Raw genomic sequence first — 27,668 nt, forward strand, 5'->3', positions numbered from 1 at the left:
CCAGGATGTAGTATTTACAGATCGCTGTAGATAGTACTGTTCTTTTAAAGGGAGTGTTAAAACGTAATTCAGTATAAACCATGAAACTCCTGCTGGTAGGCTACAATTGATTATCTTGAACGAGTACAAAATAGAGGGAATGTGACAGAGAAAAGGGGGGAGGAAAATATTAAGTCCAGTACAATTGAGGAAATAAACTTCATTTGCAGCTGTCACCACAATAAACAGAGCAATTCATATGTTGGGGTATTTATAAACTGCCGAGCAGCTCTACTGTTCAAGCTGCAGAGGAGAAAGGGTTAATATTCACAAAGAAGGAAAGAAACTACAGGAAATCATCAAGACACATGTACATATCAACAAATGTATATAGAGAGGGTCTTTTTTTCTCTGTGGAAATCTTGGTACATGAGGATCGACCGGGACTGTTGGTTTATTCAGAAAGGAAAAGAAGTGGAACCAGAGACTTTCATTCTGTCCGCTGTTTTTTTTAAAGAAAGTTAAGGTCTCAAAACAGAAGCCCGGTCCTTCTCTCTCGCTCTGCCATCCCCTGACCTGCTTCAGACCAGAGGAGACACATTATCCTGGGTGTCCCATGTCCCGTGTCTCCTGGTCAGAGAACAGTCAGTCAGTCACCATCAGATCAATCAGTCACCATGCTCACAGGCCCTGAGTCAGGTCTTGTCGCTCCTGTGAAGGGGTGCTTTCACACATAAGAGCGTCTGGCAGGTTTATAAGAGGGAGAGGAGAGGGCGAGAGTAAGGACTCTGTGGTCTGGGGAGGTCTATTGATGAAGACTACAGCAGCCTTTCCTTTCCTCTCCTGTCTGAAGTCTGGGTGTAGTCAGTCTGAAGTCTGGATGTAGTCAGTCTGAAGTCTGGGTGTAGTCAGTCTGACGTCTGGGTATAGTCAGTCTGAAGTCTGGGTGTAGTCAGTCTGAAGTCTGGGTGTAGTCAGTCTGAAGTCTGGGTGTAGTCTGGTGGTGGTCAGTCTGAAGTCTGGGTGTAGTTTGGGTGTAGTCTTGGTGTAGTCTGGGTGTAGGCAGTCTGAAGTCGGTGTAGTTTGGGTGTAGGCAGTCTGAAGTCTGGGTGTAGTTTGGGTGTAGGCAGTCTGAAGTTGGTGTAGACTTGGTGTAGTCTTGGTGTAGTTGGATGGTGGTTGGTTGTGTAGTGTTCCCCTGCATGGCAGAGATAAGATCTCCCAGACTTTGTTTTCCTTGACGTCTGTGAGTGGGTTTGGTGTGTGTATGTATGTGTATGTGTGCCTGCGCGCACACGCACATGTGAGTGTGTGTGTGTGTCTCTCTGTCTGCCCGTGTATGTGGGCGTGTGTTGTGTGTTATATTTGTGTGCATGTGTTTCCAGTATGTTAGTATTAGTGTGTCCAGTGTATATGAGTTTTTGCGAATGATGTGTGTGTGTGTTTTCCAACTGAGGGTTCTGTTCCTGTTACCCAACTGAGTTTAGGGATGTTCCAAGGATCAGGACAGTGCAGTGCAGTGCAGCATACATGGTGTGTATCCCCAGAGTGAGGTCCCAAATCAAACAGGTGTGAATTCCCAGCCATGTCCATTTCCAAAAATATGACTCCCTTCACCAAAAAATGTAAACCACTGCAGTCACAAACACAATCTCCAAGCTGCCACACTGTCTGCAAACAGAGAGAGAGAGAGAGAAAGAGAGAGAGAGAGAGCGAGAGAGAGAGAGAGAGAGAGAGAGAGAGAGAGAGAGAGAGAGAGAGAGAGAGAGAGAGAGAGAGAGAGAGAGAGAGAGAGAGAGAGAGAGAGAAGAGAGAGAGAGAGAAAGAGAGAGAGAGAAACTGTATGAGATCAATCTAACAATGGTTGTAGCATTATCCATAGGGAGCCTCAGAGGAGCCGGTAGACCAAACAAAGCTTGCATGCCAAGATCACAATGTCACAGTCTGACAATGGATAGCACTAAATAATGCTGTTCTTCATAACTGTGAAGGAAAAATGGGTTGGCTTCAAGGAATAATGACTTCTAGTGTCATTAGGAAAATTATTAGTTACATATAGCATGAATCCCTAAACAATGAATCTCTATGAATCACAACTGTGAAAAGACATGTTGGCTACACTACAAAGATGATTTCACTCCTTTTACTATCACAGGTCCTGATGGTCGCTAGGGAGATGGAGAACAACAGGGAAAACAGACGAGTGCAGAGAGGAAGATGGGAAGATTCTCTGTTTGTTGACCAGGACAGACTTACCTCTGCTGCAGGAGATGTCAAAGACATCAAGGCCAAAGGATAAAGGCAAGAGAAAAGAATAAGAACAGAAACAAAAACTGCAGAGAGAGAGAGAGAGAGAGAGAGAGAGAGAGAGAGAGAGAGAGAGAGAGAGAGAGAGAGAGAGAGAGAGAGAGAGAGAGAGAGAAAATAAGACTTGTTAGTCACAGACAGAAACAATGGAAGCTTTAGGAAGTTACAAAGATACTGTGCTACTAAGTAGGGGGAGCTAGTCCTGATATTCCTAGCCCTAGCCTCTATGGTGAATAACAGAGCTATAGCAGAACTACAATAGAGCGTGGTTTTCCTGAGAATGTCTGTAGACTAGAACATAAAACACAATCCGCATCTCTGAGTCACGTACAACTTGGTTCATATACAACTTTAACTCTGAAATAACCAAAGTCCTGACTATAAGTCCTGACCTAACTGAACCCCACATTTCCCTCTGTATTGTGCAACAAGGGAAGCAGAACTACAGGCCACGCCTCATTATGTTTGGCTCATTAACTAGTCAGTGATGTGGGGTTCAGAAAGGTCTGCCTAATGCGTGACTATAAGGAGAGGGTAGTCTGAATGTCAGTCAGGGGGAAAGCCTTAGAGATAACCACACATTATATTACATATTTTAACAGACCCCTTCAGGTCACAGAAGCATCACAGGGCCTGCGTCCCAAATGGTACCCTATTTTTTTTTTATAGTGCACTACTTTTGGCCAGGGTCCATTGGGCTCTGGCCAAAAGTAGTGCACTAGATAGGAAATAGGATGGCATTTGGGATACACTCAGTTTATAGACGACAGGGGAAAGGAGAGAGCAAAACCTGTGTGACGGTAAATAACTCGCCATCTTACCTTCTCCTCCAGATCCTTAATTTGTCTCCTCTGGATGTCTGTCTTATCCTCCAAGTCCCGGATTCTCTGAAAAGATTGTAAAGCAAATATTGTTGTTCCCTTAGTGAATATACTAAATCTATTCAACAGTAACATTGCATGCTACAGCTGAACTATATGCCAAGCCAACACAAATATGCTCCATGCATTTATATTTTACATAGATTTTTGAATCAGCACTGGAAATATAAATAAACGTTAGAGAAAACGTTAGGAAACCAGTCATGATGTATTTTCAGTATTACAGTTTTGGTGTATCAGTAAATATTATTTAGATACATTTGGGATTTCATTGGAGCATCTGCCTGTGGCATGGGACTGGTGATGCTGACAGCTTTGCCCTTGGAGTGGCCTGGTAAGAGGTTCTCCAGCTGGGTGTGTGTGAAAGGCTGGCACAATGCTGCTACCCCTGGAGTGACTCAGTCAGTGTAAACTGTAAATAAATGGAGCATCGCCCTCTACTGTAGCAATGAGTAACTGCAGCAGCAGCATCATCTCCCAGCCTGCTTTGTTCCATCTTAAAAATTACAATTTTGGATTGAACAACCTTGTGTTCATTCAAGTAAACATATGCTGTATTCTGCTAAATGCTGCAACTGCTTAGAGTATCAATATCAAGTCAATGTCAGGTGTGAGTCTTGCACACTATGTCTCGAACAGATGTTAGAGATCTGTGAAAGTCCTGTCATCTATCTGTTCTTTATGGACATATTTTAATGACCTTTCTTTCACTAAGGCGGGTGCAGGTGTGAATCCCTCAAGTTAAATCATCAAAGGAAGTGTATGCCATATGTTGACTTATACAGGTATGCAGGTGCATCAGGCCAGGGTTCTGCTGGTGTAACCAACAGGTATCGACCCTGGGATGTCTTTATGACAAAAAAATGTGTTAGTCCAGTGAGCTGGACATTAGCTCTGGGAACTAGCACAAACATTCAGGTCTAAAGTGTCAGACAAGGCTACTCATTGAGCAAACATAGTTGGGTCGTTCCACGAAATAAGTGCCTTTTGCGTCCCTTTGATATTTTAAGTAGAAATTGTGCACCAATATCGAATTGTAAAAGCCTGTTATATTCAATGAAGTGCCCTTTAATATAGACCACAGAGGGAATACAATAAATTAGATTTTCTATATGTGACTCGTTTCAGGAAACTAGGCGTATGTCGCATATCACTACTTCACAGGAGCAGCATTTGAACGTAAACATTAATTCTTTCTCAAAATGAGTTTTTGGGCAGAAATGCCTTCTGGAACATATTAACTTTCATGTGCCTTAATAACAAACTTTTATTCCATCCATAAATATGAATAAAATTGTTACATTACGAGTTGGTTTAGCCATGGAAAAAGACAGGAACATTCCCACTAGCCATGATTGGCTGAGATAATGTATGGGCCGGACATGCCAGGAGATGAGTTTGGATTGGTCTGCTAAGTAGCACGCTTCTGTCTATAACGTGAGCTGTTCAGTATGTGTTGACAGTCCTTTCTACCGCACTGTTTTTTAAAGATATATAACGTTAGCCATCGAGAACAACAACAGTTTAGCTACTTTTCTCAACAACATTGATGCCCTAAATTTAACAGGCGCTATAAACAGATCAATAGGAAAAAGTGAAGGGCTACTTTCTGCAAACGCCACAGTCAGTGTGAACCGGAGTGACTTGACACAAAGCTGGCCAAACAAGATGTACAGTTGAAGTCGGAAGTTTACATACATTTAGGTTGGAGTCATTAAAACTTGTTTTTCAACCACTCCACAAATTTCTTGTTAACAAACTATAGTTTTGCCAAGTCGGTTAGGACTACTTTGTGCATGACACAAGTAATTTTTCCAACAATTGTTTACATACAGACTATTTCACTTATAATTCACTGTATCAGAATTCCAGGGGGTCAGAAGTTTACATACACTAAATTGACTGTGCCTTTAAACAGCTTGGAAAATTTCAGAAAATGATGTCATGGCTTTAGAAGCTTCTGAATTGACATCATTTGAGTCAATTGGAGGTGTACCTGTGGGATGTATTTCAAGGCCTACCTTCAAACTCAGTGCCTCTTTGCTTGACATCATGGGAAAATCAAAAGAAATCAGCAATTTCCAAACGCCTGAAGGTACCACGTTCATCTGTACAAACAATAGTATGCAAGTATAAATACCAGAGGTGGGACAAAGTCATTGTTATGCAAGTCACAAGTAAGTCTCAAGTCTTTGCCCTCGAGTCCCGAGTCACGATCAAAATACTCCCATCGCTCCCTTCTCATCAAAGTCTCTTGAGCGCCATTCAAGTTCGTTCGAACAGTTTAAAGTCCAGTCATATCTATTCTCGTCTATTGCGAAGTACCCGAACAGCGTCATACCGCTCAGGAAGGAGACGCGTTCTGTCTCCTAGAGATGAACGTACTTTGGTGTGAAAAGTGCAAATCAATCCCAGAACAACAGCAAAGGACCTTGTGAAGATGCTGGAGGAAACAGGTACAAAAGTATCTATATCCACAGTAAAACGAGTCCTATATCGACATAAACTGAAAGGCCGCTCAGCAAGGAAGAAGCCAATGCTCCAAAACCGCCAAAAAAAAGACAGACTACGGTTTGCAACTGCACATGAGGACAAAGATCGTACTTTTTGGAGAAATGTCCTCTGGTCTGATGAAACAAAAATAGAACTGTTTGGCCATAATGACCATCGTTATGTTTGGAGGAAAAAGGGGATTGCTTGCAAGCCGAAGAACACCATCCCAACCGTGAAGCACGGGGGTGGCAGCATCATGCTGTGGGGGTGCTTTGCTGCAGGAGGGCATCATGAGGAAGGAAAATGATGTGGATATATTTAAGTAACATCTCAAGACATCAGTCAGGAAGTTAAAGCTTGGTCCCAAATGGGTCTTCCAAATGGACAATGACCCCAAGCATACTTCCAAAGTTGTGGCAAAATGGCTTAAGGACAGCAAAGTCAATGTATTGGAGTGGCCATCACAAAGCCCTGACCTCAATCCTATAGAACATTTGTGGGCAGAACTGAAAAAGTGTGTGCGAGCAAGGAGGCCTACAAACCTGACTCAGTTACACCAGCTCTGTCAGGGGGAATGGGCCAAAATTCACCCAACTTATTGTGGGAAGCATGTGGAAGGCTACACGAAATGTTTGACCCAAGTTAAACAATTTAAAGGCAATGCTACCAAATACTAATTGAGTGTATGTAAACTTCTGACCCACTGGGAATGTGATGAAAGAAATAAAACTGAAATAAATAATTCTCTCTACTATTATTCTGACATTTCACATTCTTAAAATAAATTGCTGATCCTTACTGACCTAAGACAGGGAATTTTTACTAGGATTAAATGTCAGGAATTGTGAAACATGTATTTTGCTAAGGTGTATGTAAACTTCCGACTTCAACTGTAAACTGTGAAATAACATATATGGAATCATGTAGTAACCAAAAAAGTGTTAAACAAATCAAAACATATTTTAGATTTTAGATTCTTCAAAGTAGCCACCCTTTGCCTTGATGACAGCTTTGCACACTCTTGGCATTCTCTCAACCAGCTTCACTTGGAATGCTTTTCCAACAGTCTTGAAGGAGTTCCCACATATGCTGAGCACTTGTTGGCTGCTTTTTCTTCACTCTGCGGTCCAACTCATCCCAAACCATCTCAATTGGGTTGAGGACAGGTCATCTGATGCAGCACTCCATCACTCTCCTTCTTGGTATAATAGCCCTTACACAGCCTGGAGGTGTGTTTTGGGTCATTGTCCTGTTGAAAAACAAATGATAGTCCCACTAAGCGCAAACCAGATGGGATGGCGTATCGCTGCAGAATGCTGTGGTAGCCATGCTGGGTAAGTGTGCCTTGAATTCTAAATAAATCACAGACAGCGTCACCAGCAAAGCACCCCGACACCATTACACCTCCTCCTCCATGCTTCACGGTGGAAACTACACATGCCGAGATCCTCCGTTCACCTACTCTGCGTCTCACAAAGACACGGCGGTTGGAACCAAAAATCTCAAATTTGGACTCTTCAGACCAAAGGACAGATTTCCACCGGTCTAATGTCCATTGCTCGTGTTTCTTGGCCCAAGCAAGTCTATTCTTCTTATTGGTCAAATCAAATCAAATCAAATCAAATTTTATTGGCCACATGCGCCGAATACAACAGGTGCAGACATTACAGTGAAATGCTTACTTACAGCCCTTAACCAACAGTGCATTTATTTTAAATAAAAAAGTAAAATAAAACAACAAAAAAGTGTTGAGAAAAAAAGAGCAGAAGTAAAATAAAATAACAGTAGGGAGGCTATATATACAGGGGGGTACCGGTGCAGAGTCAATGTGCGGGGGCACCGGCTAGTAGAGGTAGTTGAAGTAATATGTACATGTGGGTAGAGTTAAAGTGACTATGCATAAATAATTAACAGAGTAGCAGCAGCGTAGAAAGATGGGGTGAGGGGGCAGTGCAAATAGTCTGGGTAGCCATGATTAGCTGTTCAGGAGTCTTATGGCTTGGGGGTAGAAGCTGTTGAGAAGTCTTTTGGACCTAGACTTGGCACTCCGGTACCGCTTGCCGTGCGGTAGCAGAGAGAACAGTCTATGACTAGGGTGGCTGGAGTCTTTGACAATTTTGAGGGCCTTCCTCTGACACCGCCTGGTATAGAGATCCTGGATGGCAGGAAGCTTGGCCCCAGTGATGTACTGGGCCGTACGCACTACCCTCTGTAGTGCCTTGCGGTCGGAGGCCAAGCAGTTACCATACCAGGCGGTGATGCAACCAGTCAGGATGCTCTCGATGGTGCAGCTGTATAATTTTTTGAGGATCTGAGGACCCATGCCGAATCTTTTCAGTCTCCTGAGGGGGAATAGGCTTTGTCGTGCCCTCTTCACGACTGTCTTGGTGTGTTTGGACCATGATAGTTCGTTGGTGATGTGGACACCAAGGAACTTGAAGCTCTCAACCTGTTCCACTACAGCCCCGTCGATGAGAATGGGGGCGTGCTCAGTCCTCTTTTTTTTCCTGTAGTCCACAATCATCTCCTTTGTCTTGGTCACCTTTAGTATTCGACCATGAAGGCCTGATTTACGCAGTCTCCTCTGAACAGTTGATGTTGAGATGTGTCTGTTACTTGAACTCTGTGAAGCATTTATTTGGGCTTCAATTTCTGAGGCTGGTAACTCTAATGAACGTATCCTCTGCAGCAGAGGTAACTCTGGGTATTCCTTTGCTGTGGCGTCCTCCATTTTCATCACAGCGCTTGATGGTTTTTGCGACTGCACTTGAAGAAACTTTCAAAGTTCTTGAAATGTTCCGGAATGACTGACCTTAATGTCTTAAAGTAATGATGGACTGTCGTTTCTCTCTGCTTATTTGAGCTGTTCTTGCCATAATATGGACTTGGTCTTTTACCAAATAGGGCTATATTCTTTATACCAACCCTACCTTGTCACAACTCGACTGTTGGCTCAAACGCATTAAGAAGGAAAGAAATTCCACAAATTAACTTTTAAAAAGGCACACCTTTTAATTGAAATGCATTCCAGGTGACTACCTCATGAAGCTGGTTGAGAAAATGCCAAGAGTGTGCAAAGCTGTCATCAAGGCAAAGGGTGGCTACTTTTAAGAATCTCAAATTTGTTTAACACTTTTTTGGGGTTACTACATGATTCCATATGTGTTAGCTCATAGTTTTGATGTCTTCACTATTATTCTACAATGTAGAAAATAGTAAAAATAAAGAAAAACCCTGGAATGACTAGGTGTGTCCAAACTTTTGACTGGTACTGTAGCTACATGTCTAAACAAAAGACTCCACTTCGGCCGGATTATTACATGACTCATCAAATTAGCAGGTGTGTCTGGGGGTGATTACGGCCATCGATTGTATTTCATGAACATGTCTACATGTCTAGACAATAGTGACCCATCCACTTAGCTAGAAGTGGATGAGGGGCATTTCCTTCACATGACCCATCAATTTAGACATGTGTGTCAGGTTAGCGTTATCTAATAACGATTAAATATTAATAAAATATTTGTATCTGTACACTTTCTGTTTTTGATATTGCTACTATGCAAGTAACCACTTCACTGTACCGTTTACACCTTCTGTATCCTGTGCATGTGACAAATACATTTAGATTATATTTGAAATAGCGTGTGTTTACCACATGGCCTCACATTTGAATCCTTAAAGAGATGGGTGGGACTAAGGCTTAAGAGGGTGTGAACGATGCTGAATGGCTTTAGACAAAGAAGAGCTCTCCAGTAGGTGTACCAAAACATTCAAGGGCCATTTTCTCAAAAGTGGGGTTACAAGTTTATCAACTTTCAAAGCAGAATTACTTTCCCATTGTTCCTCAACTGCATTGTATGATATACCATATACCATCTACTTATATCAAATGTAAAAAACACCATTTAAAATGTTGCTACATATTCCGAATCGAGGCGGTCGGTCACATATGAATAAAGACTTGCTAAAGTGCCACAATTCAGCATATTGACATGTCCCTCGGTGCAGCCTCTGTGACTTCTTGGAAGATTTTAACCCAAATAACCCCAACATTTCTCCATGTTTCTCCAAGTCATTTCTGAAGATTATCATTTATTTCATGTGATTAGTGATTCATTTTAAGAAAAAGAAAAACCCTATCCCTCTTTTTAAGGCCAACCCTGTTATGTGAACTGAACTCTTGTTTCAATATGGTGAAACTTTTATGTTGAAAATATTTTTTTCAAAGAAAACATTAAACATCTAATAGTCAAATCATAGTGTAAAAGCAGGTGAACTGGTCCTACTCTTTTGGGGCATTTGCTGGTGTTTTGTGGTGGAAAACTGAGTGGGTCAAGCATAAAACATCAACCCTGTTACCCATAGATAAACAGGCTTTAAAAAATTTGCATTAAATTCCCCCTCCCTGTTGCACACAACAAGCTTCCATTTCCCCTGTCACATAGGGATGTATGGCTGATTTAAGATGAAATCTCCAAACCCTGTTACTTTATTTGGCACTTAATAGGCCCTTACTATAGTAATTGTTTTATTTAAAACCTCTTGAGATGGGAAAACATGTTTTTTATTAAGTTGACCATGTGCTCTTTATGACAGAATGTTACAATTAGGTGAAATCAAATCACCAAGTCACACATCTCAAAAGGCACCGAATTGGTGGAACGACCAAGTTCACTGAACCAGCTCAGCTATAAGTCCAACTGACTGGCCTCATCTGTTGAGTCATCCCTCATGTTAAGTCATCAAATGGCGTGTACAGTGGTTCCTCATTTAAAAGGTGCATCATACTGCAGCACAGCTTGCAGGATGCTGCGGTATGGTACAGCATGTTACAGTGCCCGTTGGTACAGCCGTTAATGCTTATTGAAACCACCAGAGGGCATCTTTGATGGCGTCTTTATAAAGCTTGTTGGCGCTTGCTTACTTTCCCAAATAATCCTACAGCGGTCCATGCAGGCCAGACATTTTGATTGCTATACCCTATCTGAAAGAGCATAACAAGTTAATTAATTTTGTTGACATGAAGCAACCATAGCCTCAGCTACTATAGCAGAGAGAAATACATCTTAAAACATACCATTCTGTTCTTTTGAAATAAATTGTCTTAGTATCATGTTTTTTTTTATGACCTTCCTAAACAAAATATTAATGGATTTCTTTGTGATTGTGTATATTAAATTGATTTATTAGACTGGCGGCTATTGGTAGGCTACTCGTTGAGTCCCGGCTATTTTACTGTTAATATGCATACCGCGTGGCAGACCATCATGGCGCTTTGAGGATGAAATGCTCAGTAAGTTTTTGTCTTTTATGATATTTATCTTAATGTAGAGCTACTGCTAGAGTGTAAAATACACATATTTTGGTAAATTCAGGGACACATGGGTCCAAGGTTTTTACTGAAATGACATGGAGCTGTAGGAGTAAGAGTCCTGTTTACTGTAGCGGTCTTAACATAACTTACATATTGGCCTAAAGGCCTAATTCAATATATATCAATCAATCATTCGTGCATTTGTGCATGTCATCACACCAGACAGCACACATACATCTCGCCGACGTCTGCCCGATGTATACATGATACATCGGGCCGACGTAGTATGGAGAGCGTTTGCACATTGGCAAGATGTCGCCGAGACGTCGGCATTAGATCGCATTTGCCCTTCAGCCGCCGTTTGGATGATGCATGTCAAAGCTGCTAAATTATACTTTCTTTTTTTCCATACTTGTCCCCGTGGGAATCAAACCCACAACCCTGGCGTTGCAAGCACCATGCTCTACCAACTGAGCTACATTGGACTATACTACACTATTAGTGATTTTGTTTGTGGGTAAAATGAAGAGAGAAGATTCAAGTTAATGTCAAGTTTATTCGGCTATTGCTATACCATCAAGTTTTTAAAAGAACTCCAGCACAGAGAAGAGAAAGGAGCCTTGAATAATTAAACAACAAATAAACTGCAAGATGTCACAAAAGCAATTGAATTCAGGAATTAATTCAAATGTTTTTAATCTTGGCTGTACTAAAAACTTTAAACACTTTTTTGTTAGAACAGACTATATGGGATTGATTATAATTTGTTTGTAAATTATTATTGTATTTGTTGTACAGTGTCGTTTACACTGTTCGAAATGGTCAGAAAAAAATAAAGAATATTAATCACACATATTGTAATAAGCATGCAGAGCTAGCTACTCCTACACTCCTTCTTGATCTCCTTCTTCATGTCATTATCATTAGTAGGCAAACATCCATTAAACATCCATTAATACATTTCAAGTCCTAAAAATAGAAATAAACTTGGCAAGAGTCTATTGTCCTGCTAATAGCCCATCATGGGTGGATGGCTTCTTTTGTATTCCAATGTATTGAATGAATGTATTAATTACAGTCATTTACCATTCTCATTCTCAGAGTGGAAATGTTGTTTGCTGAGTTCACAACCTGCTATACTTGTGAAAAACAAGTGTTAGAAAACATGTTTTCAAAATGCCTCCAGCTCACATTGTAAAGTGGTGGGTGACGCGCTGATAACCTGTTGCCTGCACTTGAATGGTGAAAGGGAGTCGCGCTTCATTACCAGTTGAGAAATACAATTATGCAAATTATTCAACAGACCGATAAGCATGACGGTCAAATATATTTACACCCAGAAATTAGAGCCAGTAATTGGGGGATTTTTTTTAGGGTGAATTATTATGTGGATTATAATAAATTGACATATTGATAGGGGTTGTTGCATTTGTCATTGTATCTGGATGGCTAGATATAAATTAGTTTCGATCAACAATGATCTATTATGAGGGTTTTGGCTGTCCAATTTAATGGCTCATCAATCTAACTGTGACCAATGTCCATCACTATTGTAAGCAGAGAACAGTATTCTAAAAATAAAAACACAGCATCTACAGTGGTAGTTTAAAAAAAAGTATTATTGTTTCAAAATGCATATGTTTATTAGGCTACCGTGCCGTGTGCCAAAAACCAATAGGACAATGAGATGTTTACTGTAGCCTACATATACTTTATGCCTAATTCCTTAGATAAGGGAGAGCAGGCCATGTCCAGACTTTCACGGCGACCTCAAGTACTCATTAACTCTGTCTTTAATGCTTTTTCGGGTTGCACCACTGATGGACAGAAACTTCTGAAACACAGTATTTATGATGAACACTCGGAGGTTCACTGGTAAGCCAAATGTGCCTCAGGATCCATCCCAGTTTGTATTCTGTGTCCACTCGTGGTATCACTCGTGGTGAGCAGTTCATCAAGTTCTGGTGTAAGAAGAGGAAGAGGAATGGAAATGTCAGGGTGAACCGATGACCTGACGAACCCGCCACGATTGTTGCCTCTGCCTGTCGGAGGTGGAGTTCCAGAGCTCACAGGTGTGCCTGGCATGGATTGTGACTCCATCATCCCGTCCCATCATCCCGTCCCATCATCCCGTCCCTTCATCCCGTCCCATCATCCCGTCCCATCATCCCGCCCCATCATCCCGTCCCATCATCCCGTCCCATCATCCCGTCCCATCATCCCGTCCCATCATCCCGTCCCACATCCCGTCCCATCATCCCGCCAATGCCACCTGACTCTCCATATGGCCCGTACCTTTGGAACGGGTAGCACCATAGAAAGAAACTGGCTTGCTGAAAACTATGTCCATTCCTTCTGTTCTCTTTGGTCTCAATGAAAAAATTAGCAGATAAACAGATCATTTTTGAATGGTAATTGTGTTAAGGGCAGAGTTTAGGGTGGGGTGAGGAGTACTGGAAAGGTGTGACTCCAGGTTACAATAGGCCATAAGTGTACAGCAGACCTCCCACTGTCCTCACTTTGATTATGCTGTAGAACATACAGTATGATGATGTGCGATCACTCTCAAATGCAGACAATGACCCAAAACACACTGCCTCCCAGGTTTACAATGCAAATGAGGGTCAAAACTGGGTCAAGACGCCAGCAGAGTAAGTAGACCTACAACACTTTTTCACAGCACATTACTTAACACTAGTGAGACTCACCTCGCCTACGGTAGGCCTACAGTATATCTAAATATTTCTACATGTAGGTCTCCTGATTTAAACCAGATCGAACTTGTTTGGCATCAACTGAAAACATTCATCCGTAACTCTGCCAAGCCTACAAGCAAAGATGAACTGGTGAAGGCCATCAAGATGTATTTTTGGCTTGAGAAACTGACGATACAATGCAACAAATACATTGATCATCTCAGCAAGGTTTTCCACGTGGTCGTGGAGCTGGGGGGAAGTGCAACTAAAATGTAGTTGAGATGTAGTTGACATCAGGGGTGCAACTTTCACTGGGGATGGGGGGGGACATGTGCACCCCAGTTTTATAATTGGAATGTGATACAAAACGACGCAACGGTGTGCTTTAGGACCATGCGGATGCCTCAGAGCGGTCGGGTAGGCTGTTTTGGAGTGTTTATCCGACTGGATTAAAAAATATATATATATAAATATTATGTCCCCCCCACTTCTAAAACAGTATTTTTTATCATTATTTTATTAACAAAACATAAAGATGTCGATGAACAAATACTGTATATGCGTCTTTCTTTTGGAAATATATAAATCATTACCTATCATAAGGTTGATTTGATTATTATGTGAATTATAATAAATTGACATATTTGTAGGAGGGTTGACGCATTTTTCATTAGGGCAAATCAGGTCTGTGATATTGATACATTTCTAACTTTAGTCTTGTATCGGGTGAACTGTTGTGTCCTCACAATTGGTCTGACAATTTCCCCATAATCTCCAAAGTGTTCTCTTTCAATTGCTACTTCAATATATATCTTCAATATAGAGGACAGCGGAGTCACTCACCACCTTCCGGAGACATTTGAAACCCCACCTCTTTAAGGAATACCTGGGATAGGATAAAGTAATCCTTCTACCCCCCCCCCCTAATAAAATAAATAAAATAAAAATAAAAAAAAAATAAAAAAAAGGAAAAAAATTAAAACATAATAAAAAATAAAAAAACATTGTAAAGTGGTTGTACTACTGGCTATAATGTCAATGCACCAATTTGTAAGTCGCTCTGGATAAGAGCGTCTGCTAAATGACGTAATTGTAAATGTAAATGTATAGCTCTCCAGTATGTGTACCAAAACATTCAAGGGCCATTTCTCAAAAGTGGGGTTACAAGTTTAGAATTACTTTCTCATTGTTCCTCAACTACAGTGTATGTTACATTTTATTTTCTAGCTCAGAGTCTCTAGTTTTATCCAATGTAAAAAACACTATTTCAAATTTTGCCTCATAGCACCGGACCCAGGTGATAGGTCACATATGACTGTATACCTGATGGGCCTGGTGGAGCCGCTCCATCCTCTCAGCCAGGACCTGACAGTCGAACTCTCTGCTCTTCCTCAGCATCTGCCTGCGTAACTTCTCCACGGATGTACGCAGCTCGTCCTTCTGCATGTCACTCAGAGGCTCGCCGTATCCGATCACCTTGTCCTGCTGCAGTGCGTTGTACAGAGTAGCCTCCAGCTCCTGGATTTGCTGTGGGGGGAAGGTCGAGGGAGTAGTTAGCTACAGTGACGATAATGATATGTGTAGATATTCATCATTTATAGTATGTCGGTACTGGCTAGGGGAGAGGTGTACGCACAAACGCACGCACGCACGCACGCACGCACGCACGCATGCACGCACACACACACACACACACACAAACACACACACAAACACACATTTATGTTACCCTTACAGTATGTTCAAAGCGTATATTAAATGTAACACCTTTGAGGCCAATAAAGAAGTAAGCCTGTATTTAAAGGTAGGTGGCTGAAAGAGTGGGAATGCATCTATAGAGGGTACTCACCACGTAGGCCTGATCCAGGGCTGACTTCCTGTAATCCAGCTCCTCTTCCAGATAGCCTTTCTGCTTGCAGAACATCTCCTGTGGAGGACAGTGCTCTCTGGTCAGTGCTCTGATCTTAATACTGAAGAACTCATTACCAACCTCACCAGTCCCTAACATCACGCAACAGTTAGTGATAGGTAGTGTTGTCTATACGCCTTCGAATTCTGAAATATTTTTTGTACTTATGTACAATGCACAAATTATAGTTCTTTGAGCATATCTTCCATCGTATTGTGCACAGCAATCTGGCATTTTAGTTTCATGGAACCGAGTAAAAACTTCTCAAGTCAAGCCCAGTCCGTGTGAAGTGACTGTGAGTGAGTCCCCTGTAGCTTAGTTGGTAGAGCATGGCGCTTGCAACGCCAGGGTTGTGGGTTCGTTTCCCACGTGGGGCCAGTATGAAAATGTATGCACTCACTAACTGTAAGTTGCTCTGGATAAGAGCGTCTGCTAAAATGTGATGTGAATGGAGAAGGGACTCACCATCTCTAGCTCCAGATCCATCATCTTCTGGTGCAGCGCTGCCTCTGTGCCCTCAATCTGTTGTATCCACTAGGGGGAGACAAAACGCAGATAAGAAACAACGCTATATAAATGGCTATTCTATTGCTTACAAGTTACTCTGAACTAAGCATCAATAATTGTATTTGCATACCTTCTCAGCAAGAGAGAGGACAGTGCTAGCTTGAATAATGGCCACTTGCTCCTCATTTCGCAAGTTCTAAACAAACAAAAAAAAGGTTAAACAACCTTGACTTTCAATCCTTCGCGCAAAGGAGTGATTCTTAATTAGCAAAACATCAGTAATAACGTATTATAGAGCCCTTCCAAGCAGACTTACCCCGTTATCACCCAGAATGTCTAGCAGCTTGATCAGGTCAGGTATACAGACATCCTGGGAAAGGATCAAAATAAACAATCAGCATCCTATTTCACCTACATTTCTTTGCAGAAAGACAAAATATGATGTCTTATAATACTAATGAGATATTGAGATGGGTTATACCTTCACTCCTTCCTTCATGCAGTAGATCTGAAGGGCGCTGACACCCTCGGAGAACGGATGCATGCGGAGATGATTAAACGGAGGGGACTTCCGCTCACGCTCCTACAGGAGGAAAATGTAATTTATTTAATCAGTTAACAGCATTGGTTAAACAGATTGAATGATTGGACAAAGAAGACTGCGGAGGGAGTCTGTGGAGGGACATGTTCTGCTGTTTTATTCTCTATCCAGTAGATGGAAGCACCATCCTTTTGGGGGCTTATTGCAGTATCTCCACTGCAGCACAGAATGCACAAAGCCCTGTGTTCTGAGCCTGTCTGAGCCTGGCCATGGGAGGAGGAGGGGGGGGCAATACAGAGGTCCCAGAGACATGACTGATATTAGTGCTGAGCGATTAGTGCTATTTGAGGTCGGTTCGGTTTCAGATAGATTATTTTAAAAATGATCACGGCTTTCGATTTAGATTTCAATAATTTTTTGTGGGACATTAAATGCACTATGCATTATTTGGGTTGCATTCTGTAACAACATAGAATAAAACACTTTACTAAAAGTCCCATGATGGTAGTGACTAACCATTACTGCTTATCACTTATCACTTATCAACCATCATTTATTCACATTGTGTATATTACATTTGTTTTAGGCCTATTTGACAACTTTAATATTTCATTCCAAGTCATCATCTCATCTCTATAGAGCTGCTGCCTATGCTGTCTGACAAAATCACTATTTTAGTAGTTCTTCAAAGTAAATAAGGCATACTTGATTGACTGCTGAATACCAACTATCAATCTTAGATCACGTATTTTCAGATAGAGAATACGAAGCAACTTCTCTCCATCCCTCTTAATCCCACGTTCTTCTGTCTCTTCTCTCCGCCTCAGACCGGACAAGTAGTCGCACAATTGATTATGATCAATGTAATTAATGACCATGTTTTCTGAGCTAAACCATGTAGAATATTGGCCTGTTGAAAACTACAACTTCCTACTACATCGCACAGTTCGGACTGCGTCTATCTCTAGAGAAACTGAGCATTGCGCTCACAAAAAAATACAAAAAAAAATAAAACCCGAAAATAACCAACATTTCAGTTAATCGCTCAGCACTACTGATATAATGTTTATAATGTATCTAAATATTTGTGTAGACACAAACAAAAATCTGCTATATATCTATTGGTGGGCATATTACAAACCCATGATTTATCTTTCTCCATGTCACCACTGCTCTTTTCTTTTTTTCTTTAAACAGCTGTGATTCCACTCAAATGTATGCTTCATTGATATTTGTCAATCATAAAGGCTCACCTCTAGTAGAAAATACAAATATATTTTCACGATTTCAGTTGTATAATCAAATCGATAAATCACAGCACGTTTTTGGACTCATTCTGTATTTTTTACCTGATTCAGTAGAATCCTGTTAAAGTAGCTGTCCAGTGAAAATGTAACTTTTAAAAGTTCCTATTCTGTTAACTCATACCCAAATAATGTGGTTGACTCGTCCTATACTCGTATTTGTGGTCAAAGCATTAATTGGAGAAAAAAGCACTTTGAAAACCCCACCTCAAACTTGTATCTCAAACAGACTGTTAAAAAATGATTGCGATTTCCTCAAAGAGTATGATGTCATACTCCTGAGGAAGATGAGCTGGCCAATCAGCGGTCTAGAGGAGGATGAGCTGGCCAATCAGTGGTCTACTTGCATGAATATTTTTAATGACCGGTATACGCCCACACCTAAGTAATTCTAGGTCATTTTTCATAGAAATCTGGAAACACTGGACAGCTACATAAAAATATTGTTATAAATATTTATATTCCTAAAACATAAGTTGAAAATGATACTGTTGCTGCTTCCTGTTGTCATGGATTTTTCATTTACAGCCCAGTGTCAAAATACATTTACATTTTAGTCATTTAGCAGACGCTCTTACAGTTAGTGAGTGCATACATTTTTTTCCCGTATTTTTTTTCATACTGGTCCCCCGTAGGAAACGAACCCACAACTCTGGCGTTGCAAACACCATGCTCTACCAACTGAGCTACACGGGACTAAAATACTGGTTTTAAATGTCCAAATTCATTATCAATATGCTGAAATAGGTCAACATATAAAAATTACTCTGTACACATACACTACCAGTCAAAAGTTTGGACACACCTACTAATTCAAGGGTTTTTCTTTATTTTTACATTGTAGAATAACAGTGAAGACATCAAAACTATGAAATAACACATATGGAATCATGTAGTAACCAAAAAAGTGTTAAACAAATTCTTCAAATAGCCACCCTTTGCCTTGATGACAGCTTCGCACACTCTTGGCATTCTCTCAACCAGCTTCATGAGGTAGTCACCTGGATTGCATTTCAATTAACAGGTGTGCCTTCTTAAAAGTTAATTTGTGGAATTTATTTACTTCTTAATGCGTTTGAGCCAATCAGTTGTGTTGTGACAAGGTAGGGGGGGTATACAGAAGATAGCCCTATTTGGTAAAAGACCAAGTCAATATTATGGCAACTCAAATAAGCAAAGAGAAATGACAGTCCATCATTACTTTAAGACATGAAGGTCAGTCAATACGGAACATTCCAAGAACTTTGAAAGTTTCTTCAAGTGCAGTCGCAAAAACCATCAAGCGCTATGATGAAACTGGCTCTCATGAGGACCGCCACAGGAATGGAAAATGCAGAGTTCCCTCTGCTGCAGAGGATAAGTTCATTACCAGCCTCAGAAATTGCAGCCCAAATAAATGCTTCACAGAGTTCAAGTAACAGACACATCTCAACATCAACTGTTCAGAGGCGACTGTGTGAATCAGGCCTTCATGGTCTAATTGCTGCAAAGAAAGCACTACTAAAGGACACCAATAATAAGAAGAGACCTGCTTGGGCCAAGAAACACGAGCAATGGACATTAGACCGGTGGAAATTTGTCCTTTGGAGTCCAAATTGGAGATTTTTGGTTCAAACCAGCGTGTCTTTGTGAGACACGGTGTGGGTGAACGGATGATCTCCGCATGTGTAGGTCCCACCGTAAAGCATGGAGGAGGAGGTGCTATGGTGTGGGAGTGCTTTGCTGGTGACACTATCTGTGATTTATTTAGAATTCAAGGCACACTTAACCAGCATGGCTACCACAGCATTCTGCAGCGATACGCCATCCCATCTGGTTTGGGCTTAGTGGGACTATCATTTGTTTTTTAACAGGACAATGACCCAACACACCTCCAGGCTTTGTAAGTGATGGAGTGCTGCATCAGATGACCTGGCCTCCACAATCTCCCGACCTCAACCCAATTGAGATGGTTTGGGATGAGTCGGACGGCAGAGTGAAGGAAAAGCAGCCAACAAGTGCTCAGCATATGTGGGAACTCCTTCAAGACTGTTGGAAAAGCATTCCAGGTGAAGCTGGTTGAGAGAATGCCAAGAGTGTGCAAAGCTGTCATCAAGGCAAAGGGTGGCTATTTGAAGATTCTCAAATATGAGATTTTTTTAACACCTTTTTGGTTACTACATGATTCCATATGTGTTATTTCATAGTTTTGATGTCTTCACTATTATTCTACAATGTAAAAAATAGTACAAATAAAGAAAAACCCTTCAATGAATAGGTGTGTCCAAACTTTTGACTGGTACTGTACGTGTCACAATTGTGTTCAGATTACTTGTATTTTGCTAAATTAGTACCTTATAAACTACACATGCACCAGCATTTTCCAAGCGTCCTCAAATTGATTAGCTTGTTGTATTGTAATCAATAGCGCACGCAAACTAATCACATAGATATTGTATTGAAATCAATGGGACAATAACCGCGGTGACATGTACCATTTGTGCTCTTCTAAAAGAAAAACCACAACAAACTTGTGTAAATTACATATACCTGTCGATAGATGAGAACCTGTAGTAGCCATTTATCAACTCATCTCCTTGTGCAACCATGTTGACGGTAAATGGCCAATACGAAAAAGGAAACGCAACACTTTTTTGACTGGATAATTTCAACGAATCGTCACCTCACAGGTAGTTCTACATAGTGACAGGGGTTGGATTTCATTTGAGTGACAGCTTGACTGTGAAATCCGTGTATTTGTTTGTGGCCAGTGACTTTTATACAGAAATTGCTGCAAATTATTTGTGCCATTTGAGTTTGAAAATGACAACTGCGTTCTAAGTCATGCAACGGACAGGTGCGTATGATAAAACCAACAGTACCAAACCAAAGATATTGTAGCATCAATGTAGCATCATCTTGATGACTATAAACTGTTATATTAACATTACTAATCTGAGGTAAAAAGGATGTGTAATTCCACTACATTTTATGTTTTGAAATTGCAAGCTTGTGTAAGTAAGGTAGTAACACAAACTGTCCACATTAGGTAAATTAGCAATAGAAAAAAATGTCATATGGCCAAAAATATCCAACAACAATAATTCAATTTAAGATGATAGTATATGTTACCCACTCACAAACTATTCCAACAATGACATCTATTTCTCACTCATTTAACCATTTAGAGAGTAAAAAAATGCTCTCAAACACAATTGAACCAGGCGCTCTAGATTAGAGCTTCCATAGTGTCTGTGCAGCAGCCTGAACGTTCCACGTCCTTACCTCTAGCTCCAGTATTCTGAATTCCAGGAGCTCATTCTGGTCCTTGGAGTCTTGCAGCTCCTGTTGCTGTCGACTGCATTTTCCATCCAACTTTTCCACCTGCAGAAGACCAGAGGGATAGCATGAAGGTCAGAGCCTGCCAGTAGCATCGACTTCCATACCCTATACAATATCAAGTGGTGCATGGTGAATGTTCAGATCCAAAATGACTACCATGTATCACCCTTCTTGCTAGCAGACATTGGTGGGGGACAAAGGGAGTTGACTTTAATATACAAAGTAAAGTGCATCCAGTAATGATGCATTGTGTCATGCAATATTACGATCATATCAATGATATCATTGCAGGACAGACCTTTTCCAGCAGCTCCTGATTCCTCCTGAAGAACAGCTGTTTCTCCTCTACCCACTTGGAGTCCTACGAGAGGAGAACTAGGTTTCAATTAGGGAAAAATGGTCTTCTCTTACAGATGTACTTACTTTGATCACTATGTCGTCGAATATCATTTTTCTGCGCTTCCCAGTCAAATTGCCATGGTCTGAGGTTCTATGCCCATTCTACTCATTCTATTTCAATGGTTACACATTGAAGTGTTATACAAAATCTACCATATCCCGTAAATAGATATCATAGCTATCCCACCATGGATAGCATTTCAGTTTGTTAACTGAACTGACCCACAGTGTATGAAATACTAGTGTCAATCACAACCCCATTCAAAATTGTTCTTCACTGTTGTGAGGCAACAGAATCAAAACCATTCATTGACATTCCTCTCAGTCCCCAAGATGAATCACTATTGACAGTCCAACTCTGGAGTTGTAATGACATTTTCACAGCCCTGTTACATTTGGTACTCCTAGTATGTAAATAATTGCATAATAACTATGGTCACATACAGTACAAGCCATCCATGCACAGTAATTCAGAGACTGGGACATTGTGTATAGCCTTCCTCTATGTTGTAGGATGTGTCGTAAATGGCACCCTATTCCCTTTATAGTGCACTACTTTTGACCAGACATAGCCCTATGGACCCTGGTCAAAAGTATTACACTATATAAGGAATAAGTGTGCCATTTGGAAACAGCCCATGTCTTAGTGTTGGTCTGTGGGATAATGTCCTTTACCTGTCCTTTGTGGGCGAGCTCCTTCTCCAGGTCTTCTATCTTGGCCTTGTACCTGAGAACATCTGCATGGAGCTGCTCCTGAGCCTGGGACACACAACATATCCACATTAACATCAACCATTTCATACAGCCGTATGAGACGGGTGTTGTTGTTATAGAATACATGGGCAGTGATAGTTGTAGTGGCGTATATAACCTGTATGCAGTCTTATACACAATTTTACTGAATACAGAAACAAATCTGGCATGACCGCATCCCTATTGCCCCAGATAATGTCAAAAACACAATCTTACGCGGGTGACATTTAACTGAAAATTAATGGCAGTGGTACTGTACCTTAGCTTCCATCTCAGCATCCAGAAGGCCCCCTTGATGTTCCTGTAGCAGGGCGTATGCCCTCTGTAAGGCCTGGTACTCTCTGGTCAGCTGCCTGAAGCGCAGCTCCGACTCCTCGTTAGCCAGTCCCTGTGTTGATGGACGGACCCCAGGGTTAGAGAGAAGACATTGGGAACAGGAGAGAGCGAGAGGGAAGCCAGGATGAGGGTTGATGGACAGAGAGATTAGAAACACATTGGTTCAGAAAGACAGAAGTGAAAGTGCTTGAGGCGGCAGGTAGCCTAGCAGTTAAGACCGTTGGGCCAGTAACCGAAAGGTCGCTGTCTTGAATCCCCGAGCCGACTAGGTGAAAAATCTGTCGATGTGCCTTTGAGCAAGGCACTTAACCCTAATTGCTCCTGTAAGTTGTGCTGGATAAGAGCGTCTGCTAAATGACTAAAATGTAAATATTGCATGGATGCTGATTTGCTACTGGTGCTTATGCAAAGGTTATTGATCCCTTATCATAAATAAAGTTCCCTCCCCACCCAGGGTCTGTGTCTATTTCCTGTGATGTGAACAGCTCTCACCTGATCCAGGTCTTCATCAGGAGTGGCTGGGGTGCGGTCCATGCGAAACGAAGCCAAGGAGGATGTCTCCGAGTCCATGGATTCCTCATCGTATCCAAAGAAGGTGTCCACTACAATGTGCCTCTGTGTAGGGAGAGATCACAGGATTGTTTGGAAATCAGATATTTCCCAAGGCAGATTACTGTATTATTGTATTGTGTAAATGTGGCTTCCTCTACCTTTATTGGCCTGTTGCTTCGTTTATGCCTCTTCTTCCGCAAGAGCTTTTCCCTATCCTGAAAGACACAGAGTATATCAGACCTACCAACAAACAAACATACAACTTTAGCAACCATGGATACATTTCATTTGATCAGCTAATTGTATCTGGCAAAGAGCAAAATAGTCAGATACTGTGTGTCCACCAGTTCTCTTTGTGCTTAGTAAATCAATAGTCAGATACTGTGTGTCCACCAGTTCTCTTTGTGCTTAGTAAATCAATAGTCAGATACTGTGTGTCCACCAGTTCTCTTTGTGCTTAGTAAATCAATAGTCAGATACTGTGTGTCCACCAGTTCTCTTTGTGCTTAGTACATCAATAGTCAGATACTGTGTGTCCACCAGTTCTCTTTGTGCTTAGTACATCAATAGTCAGATACTGTGTGTCCACCAGTTCTCTTTGTGCTTAGTAAATCAATAGTCAGATACTGTGTGTCCACCAGTTCTCTTTGTGCTTAGTAAATCAATTGTCTCTTGTGACAGACTGCTAATATACAGTAAATGTTAGCTGGCCAGTGCACACAAGATTTGGTTCTGGGTTCAACCGAGATTAGTAAATCAACACCTTTGATCATTTTAGAAGTGAAAGCCTATTTGTAAAATGTACTATTTGACTAAATGTATTTGAATGATTTTTACATTGAAAAAAATTAAATATCCCGTAATAAAAGTTGTTAAAAAAAATAAGTAAATGCCTATTGTTAGTGGTGAAGTCATATTTCTCTCTCTCTCTCTCTCTCTCTCTCTCTCTCTATATATATATATATATATATATATATATATATATATATATATACAGTGGGGGAAAAAAGTATTTAGTCAGCCACCAACTGTGCAAGTTCTCCCACTTAAAAAGATGAGAGAGGCCTGTAATTTTCATCATAGGTACACGTCAACTATGACAGACAAATTGAGAAAAGAAAAATCCAGAAAATCACATTGTAGGATTTTTTATGAATTTATTTGCAAATTATGGTGGAAAATAAGTATTTGGTCACCTACAAACAAGCAAGATTTCTGGCTCTCACAGACCTGTAACTTATTCATTAAGAGGCTCCTCTGTCCTCCACTCGTTACCTATATTAATGGCACCTGTTTGAACTTGTTATCAGTATAAAAGACACCTGTCCACAACCTCAAACAGTCACACTCCAAACTCCACTATGGCCAAGACCAAAGAGCTGTCAAAGGACACCAGAAACAAAATTGTAGACCTGCACCAGGCTGGGAAGACTGAATCTGCAATAGGTAAGCAGCTTGGTTTGAAGAAATCAACTGTGGGAGCAATTATTAGGAAATGGAAGACATACAATACCACTGATAATCTCCCTCGATCTGGGGCTCCACGCAAGATCTCACCCCGTGGGGTCAAAATGATCACAAGAACGGTGAGCAAAAATCCCAGAACCACACGGGGGGACCTAGTGAATGAACTGCAGAGAGCTGGGACCAAAGTAACAAAGCCTACCATCAGTAACACACTACGCCGCCAGGGACTCAAATACTGCAGTGGCAGACGTGTCCCCCTGCTTAAGCCAGTACATGTCCAGGCCCGTCTGAAGTTTGCTAGAGTGCATTTGGATGATCCAGAAGAGGATTGGGAGAATGTCATATGGTCAGATGAAACCAAAATATAACTTTTTGGTAAAAACTCAACTTGTCGTGTTTGGAGGACAAAGTTGCATCCAAAGAACACCATACCTACTGTGAAGCATGGGGGTGGAAACATCATGCTTTGGGGCTGTTTTTCTGCAAAGGGACAAGGACGACTGATCCGTGTAAAGGAAAGAATGAATGGGGCCATGTATCGTGATATTTTGAGTGAAAACCTCCTTCCATCAGCAAGGGCATTGAAGATGAAACGTGGCTGGGTCTTTCAGCATGACAATGATCCCAAACACACCGCCCGGAATACGAAGGAGTGGCTTTGTAAGAAGCATTTCAAGGTCCTGGAGTGGCCTAGCCAGTCTCAACCCCATAGAAAATCTTTGGAGGGAGTTCAAAGTCCGTGTTGCCCAGCGACAGCCCCAAAACATCACTGCTCTAGAGGAGATCTGCATGGAGGAATGGGCCAAAATACCAGCAACAGTGTGTGAAAACCTTGTGAAGACTTACAGAAAACGTTTGACCTGTGTCATTGCCAACAAAGGGTATATAACAAAGTATTGAGAAACTTTTGTTATTGACCAAATACTTATTTTCCACCATAATTTGCAAATAAATGCATTAAAAATCCTACAATGTGATTTTCTGGATTTTTTTTCCTCATTTTGTCTGTCATAGTTGACGTGTACCTATGATGAAAATTACAGGCCTCTCTCATCTTTTTAAGTGGGAGAACTTGCACAATTGGTGGCTGACTAAATACTTTTTTTCCCCACTGTATATTTATTTATTTTCTTTACCCCTTTTTCTCCCCAATTGGTAGTTACAGTCTTGTCCCATCGCTGCAACTCCCGTACGGACTCAGAGAGAGGCGAAGATCGAGAGCCATGCGTCCTCCGAAACACGACCCTGCCAAGCCGCACTGCTTCTTGATACACTGCTCGCTTAACCCGGAAGCCAGCCTCACCAATGTGTAGGAGGAAACACCGTACAACTGGCGACCGTGTCAGAGTGCAGGCACCCGGCCCGCCACAGGAGTTGCTAGAGCACAATGGGACAAGGACAACCCGGCTGGCCAAACCCTCCCCTAACCCGGACGATGCTGGGCCAATTGTGCGCCGCCTCATTGGCCTCCCGGTTGGCTGCCGGCTGCGACACAGCCCGGGATCAAACCCGGGTCTGTAGTGACGCCTCAAGCACTGCGATGCAGTGCCTTAGACCGCTGCTCCACTCGGGAGGCCCGATGTCCTATTTCTAAAAGGAGAACTCACTCTTGTCAGGTCGTCGATTATGCTCTGCTGCTCCAGCACCTGCAGCTTAAGGAACTCAATCTCCTGGTCGTCATGTGCCTGGTCCAGATCATTCAGAGACTTACAGTTGGATTTCTTCAGCGGTGGGTGGGAGCTGATCTTCTCCTTCTGCACACACAGAAAATACCTTTGTGAGTGGAACCAGTTGTAAGTCTATCTCTCAGTATGTGCTCATCATGAAAAATGAAGATTTGTGGTGGTTAGGGTACTGAGGCCAAAGCCACAATATTATGCACTTCTAAATCTACAAGACTAATGCAGACTTTAAAGCTTTGGTTCCATTTACTTTACTTTGATAAGGACTGTCATCGTGGCCAATGTGTTGCAGACAGTCTTCATAAACACTTGAGCTATTGAGGCATGCTATGCTTGTACTAAACTATTGGAGCCCTGGTTGTATTGAGATCTGTGCGATGATGACACTCGCCATATAAATAGAATTACTAGAATAGGAATTCCCCTTTTAAGTCAATGTTCTGTAATTATATTTATATGCCACTCACCATCTCCAGGTTCTCTTTGGCCAGGCCTTTGAGTTTCTCTTCCATGCGCTGCAGGGTCTGGCTGAGGTCATCGTTCCTCTTGTTCAGCATCTTGTTCTTGTCCAGCATGGGCTTGCACTGCTTCTCCGACTCCCGCACACGCTTTAGCTGAGAGAGAGAGAGAGAGAGAGAGAGAGAGAGAGAGAGAGAGAGAGAGAGAGAGAGGGCTCGTCAAGTCAACTTGGCAGGGGACTAAATACTGTAATTGTAACTTCTTAGCAGGTACATTCATTGCATGTTTAATGAATCCAGATGAAGACAGATTGTTATCGTTCAGTGACAGAGCATTAAGATGTGATTCTCTGCCAGGCAGGGAGAGTTCAGAGTGACCAGGTCATACCAGTTCATTCCTCTCGTCCACTAGCAGTGAGTTGCGGTCCTCCAGCTTGCGGACGGTGGAGTTGAGGTCAGCCATGCGCCTCTGGTTCCTGCGCATGTCCTAGGTTGTTCAAACCGAACGCACTGTTAGCTCACTGGCATCTTACAACACACTACATTCACTCTTGGACGCAGTCTTTGACACAGCGACAACAGTAAAAAGATTATATGATGTTCTATAATATAATCAATTATTTCAATAACATGTATTATACATTGAATAATAAGATGTTGGTGCCATTTTAATTCAGGAAAATTAAGTTTTATCATTTTATACGTTTCTGGGACGTTTATTTTTGGAGTTCAATTATTGGGTAATTCTTTCTACGTATCAGTCACA

General features: G+C 41.5%; 1 protein-coding gene across 2 annotated transcripts in view; it reads right to left on the reverse strand.

Annotated features, from left to right (window-relative positions):
* Positions 1 to 1,352: 1,352 nt before the first annotated feature.
* Positions 1,353 to 27,668, reverse strand: part of LOC121574018 (janus kinase and microtubule-interacting protein 2-like) — a 52,340-nt gene continuing 26,024 nt past the window's right edge. For both annotated transcript variants that reach the window (XM_041886527.2, XM_041886526.2), the window contains exons 5-22: positions 27,291 to 27,389; positions 26,912 to 27,058; positions 26,370 to 26,516; positions 23,454 to 23,510; positions 23,236 to 23,358; positions 22,667 to 22,795; positions 22,330 to 22,413; positions 21,554 to 21,616; positions 21,199 to 21,297; positions 16,571 to 16,672; positions 16,406 to 16,459; positions 16,220 to 16,285; positions 16,048 to 16,116; positions 15,523 to 15,600; positions 14,997 to 15,200; positions 3,108 to 3,173; positions 2,236 to 2,312; positions 1,353 to 1,650 (exon numbers count right to left, since the gene is read on the reverse strand). In XM_041886527.2, coding sequence (XP_041742461.1) covers positions 2,262 to 2,312; positions 3,108 to 3,173; positions 14,997 to 15,200; positions 15,523 to 15,600; positions 16,048 to 16,116; positions 16,220 to 16,285; positions 16,406 to 16,459; positions 16,571 to 16,672; positions 21,199 to 21,297; positions 21,554 to 21,616; positions 22,330 to 22,413; positions 22,667 to 22,795; positions 23,236 to 23,358; positions 23,454 to 23,510; positions 26,370 to 26,516; positions 26,912 to 27,058; positions 27,291 to 27,389 — 1,638 coding nt within the window. In that variant the 3' untranslated portion in view covers positions 1,353 to 1,650; positions 2,236 to 2,261. The remainder of the gene's footprint in view (positions 1,651 to 2,235; positions 2,313 to 3,107; positions 3,174 to 14,996; positions 15,201 to 15,522; positions 15,601 to 16,047; positions 16,117 to 16,219; positions 16,286 to 16,405; positions 16,460 to 16,570; positions 16,673 to 21,198; positions 21,298 to 21,553; positions 21,617 to 22,329; positions 22,414 to 22,666; positions 22,796 to 23,235; positions 23,359 to 23,453; positions 23,511 to 26,369; positions 26,517 to 26,911; positions 27,059 to 27,290; positions 27,390 to 27,668) is intronic.

This window comes from Coregonus clupeaformis, chromosome 9, assembly GCF_020615455.1.
Source record: "Coregonus clupeaformis isolate EN_2021a chromosome 9, ASM2061545v1, whole genome shotgun sequence".
Taxonomy (NCBI): Eukaryota; Metazoa; Chordata; class Actinopteri; order Salmoniformes; family Salmonidae; genus Coregonus; species Coregonus clupeaformis.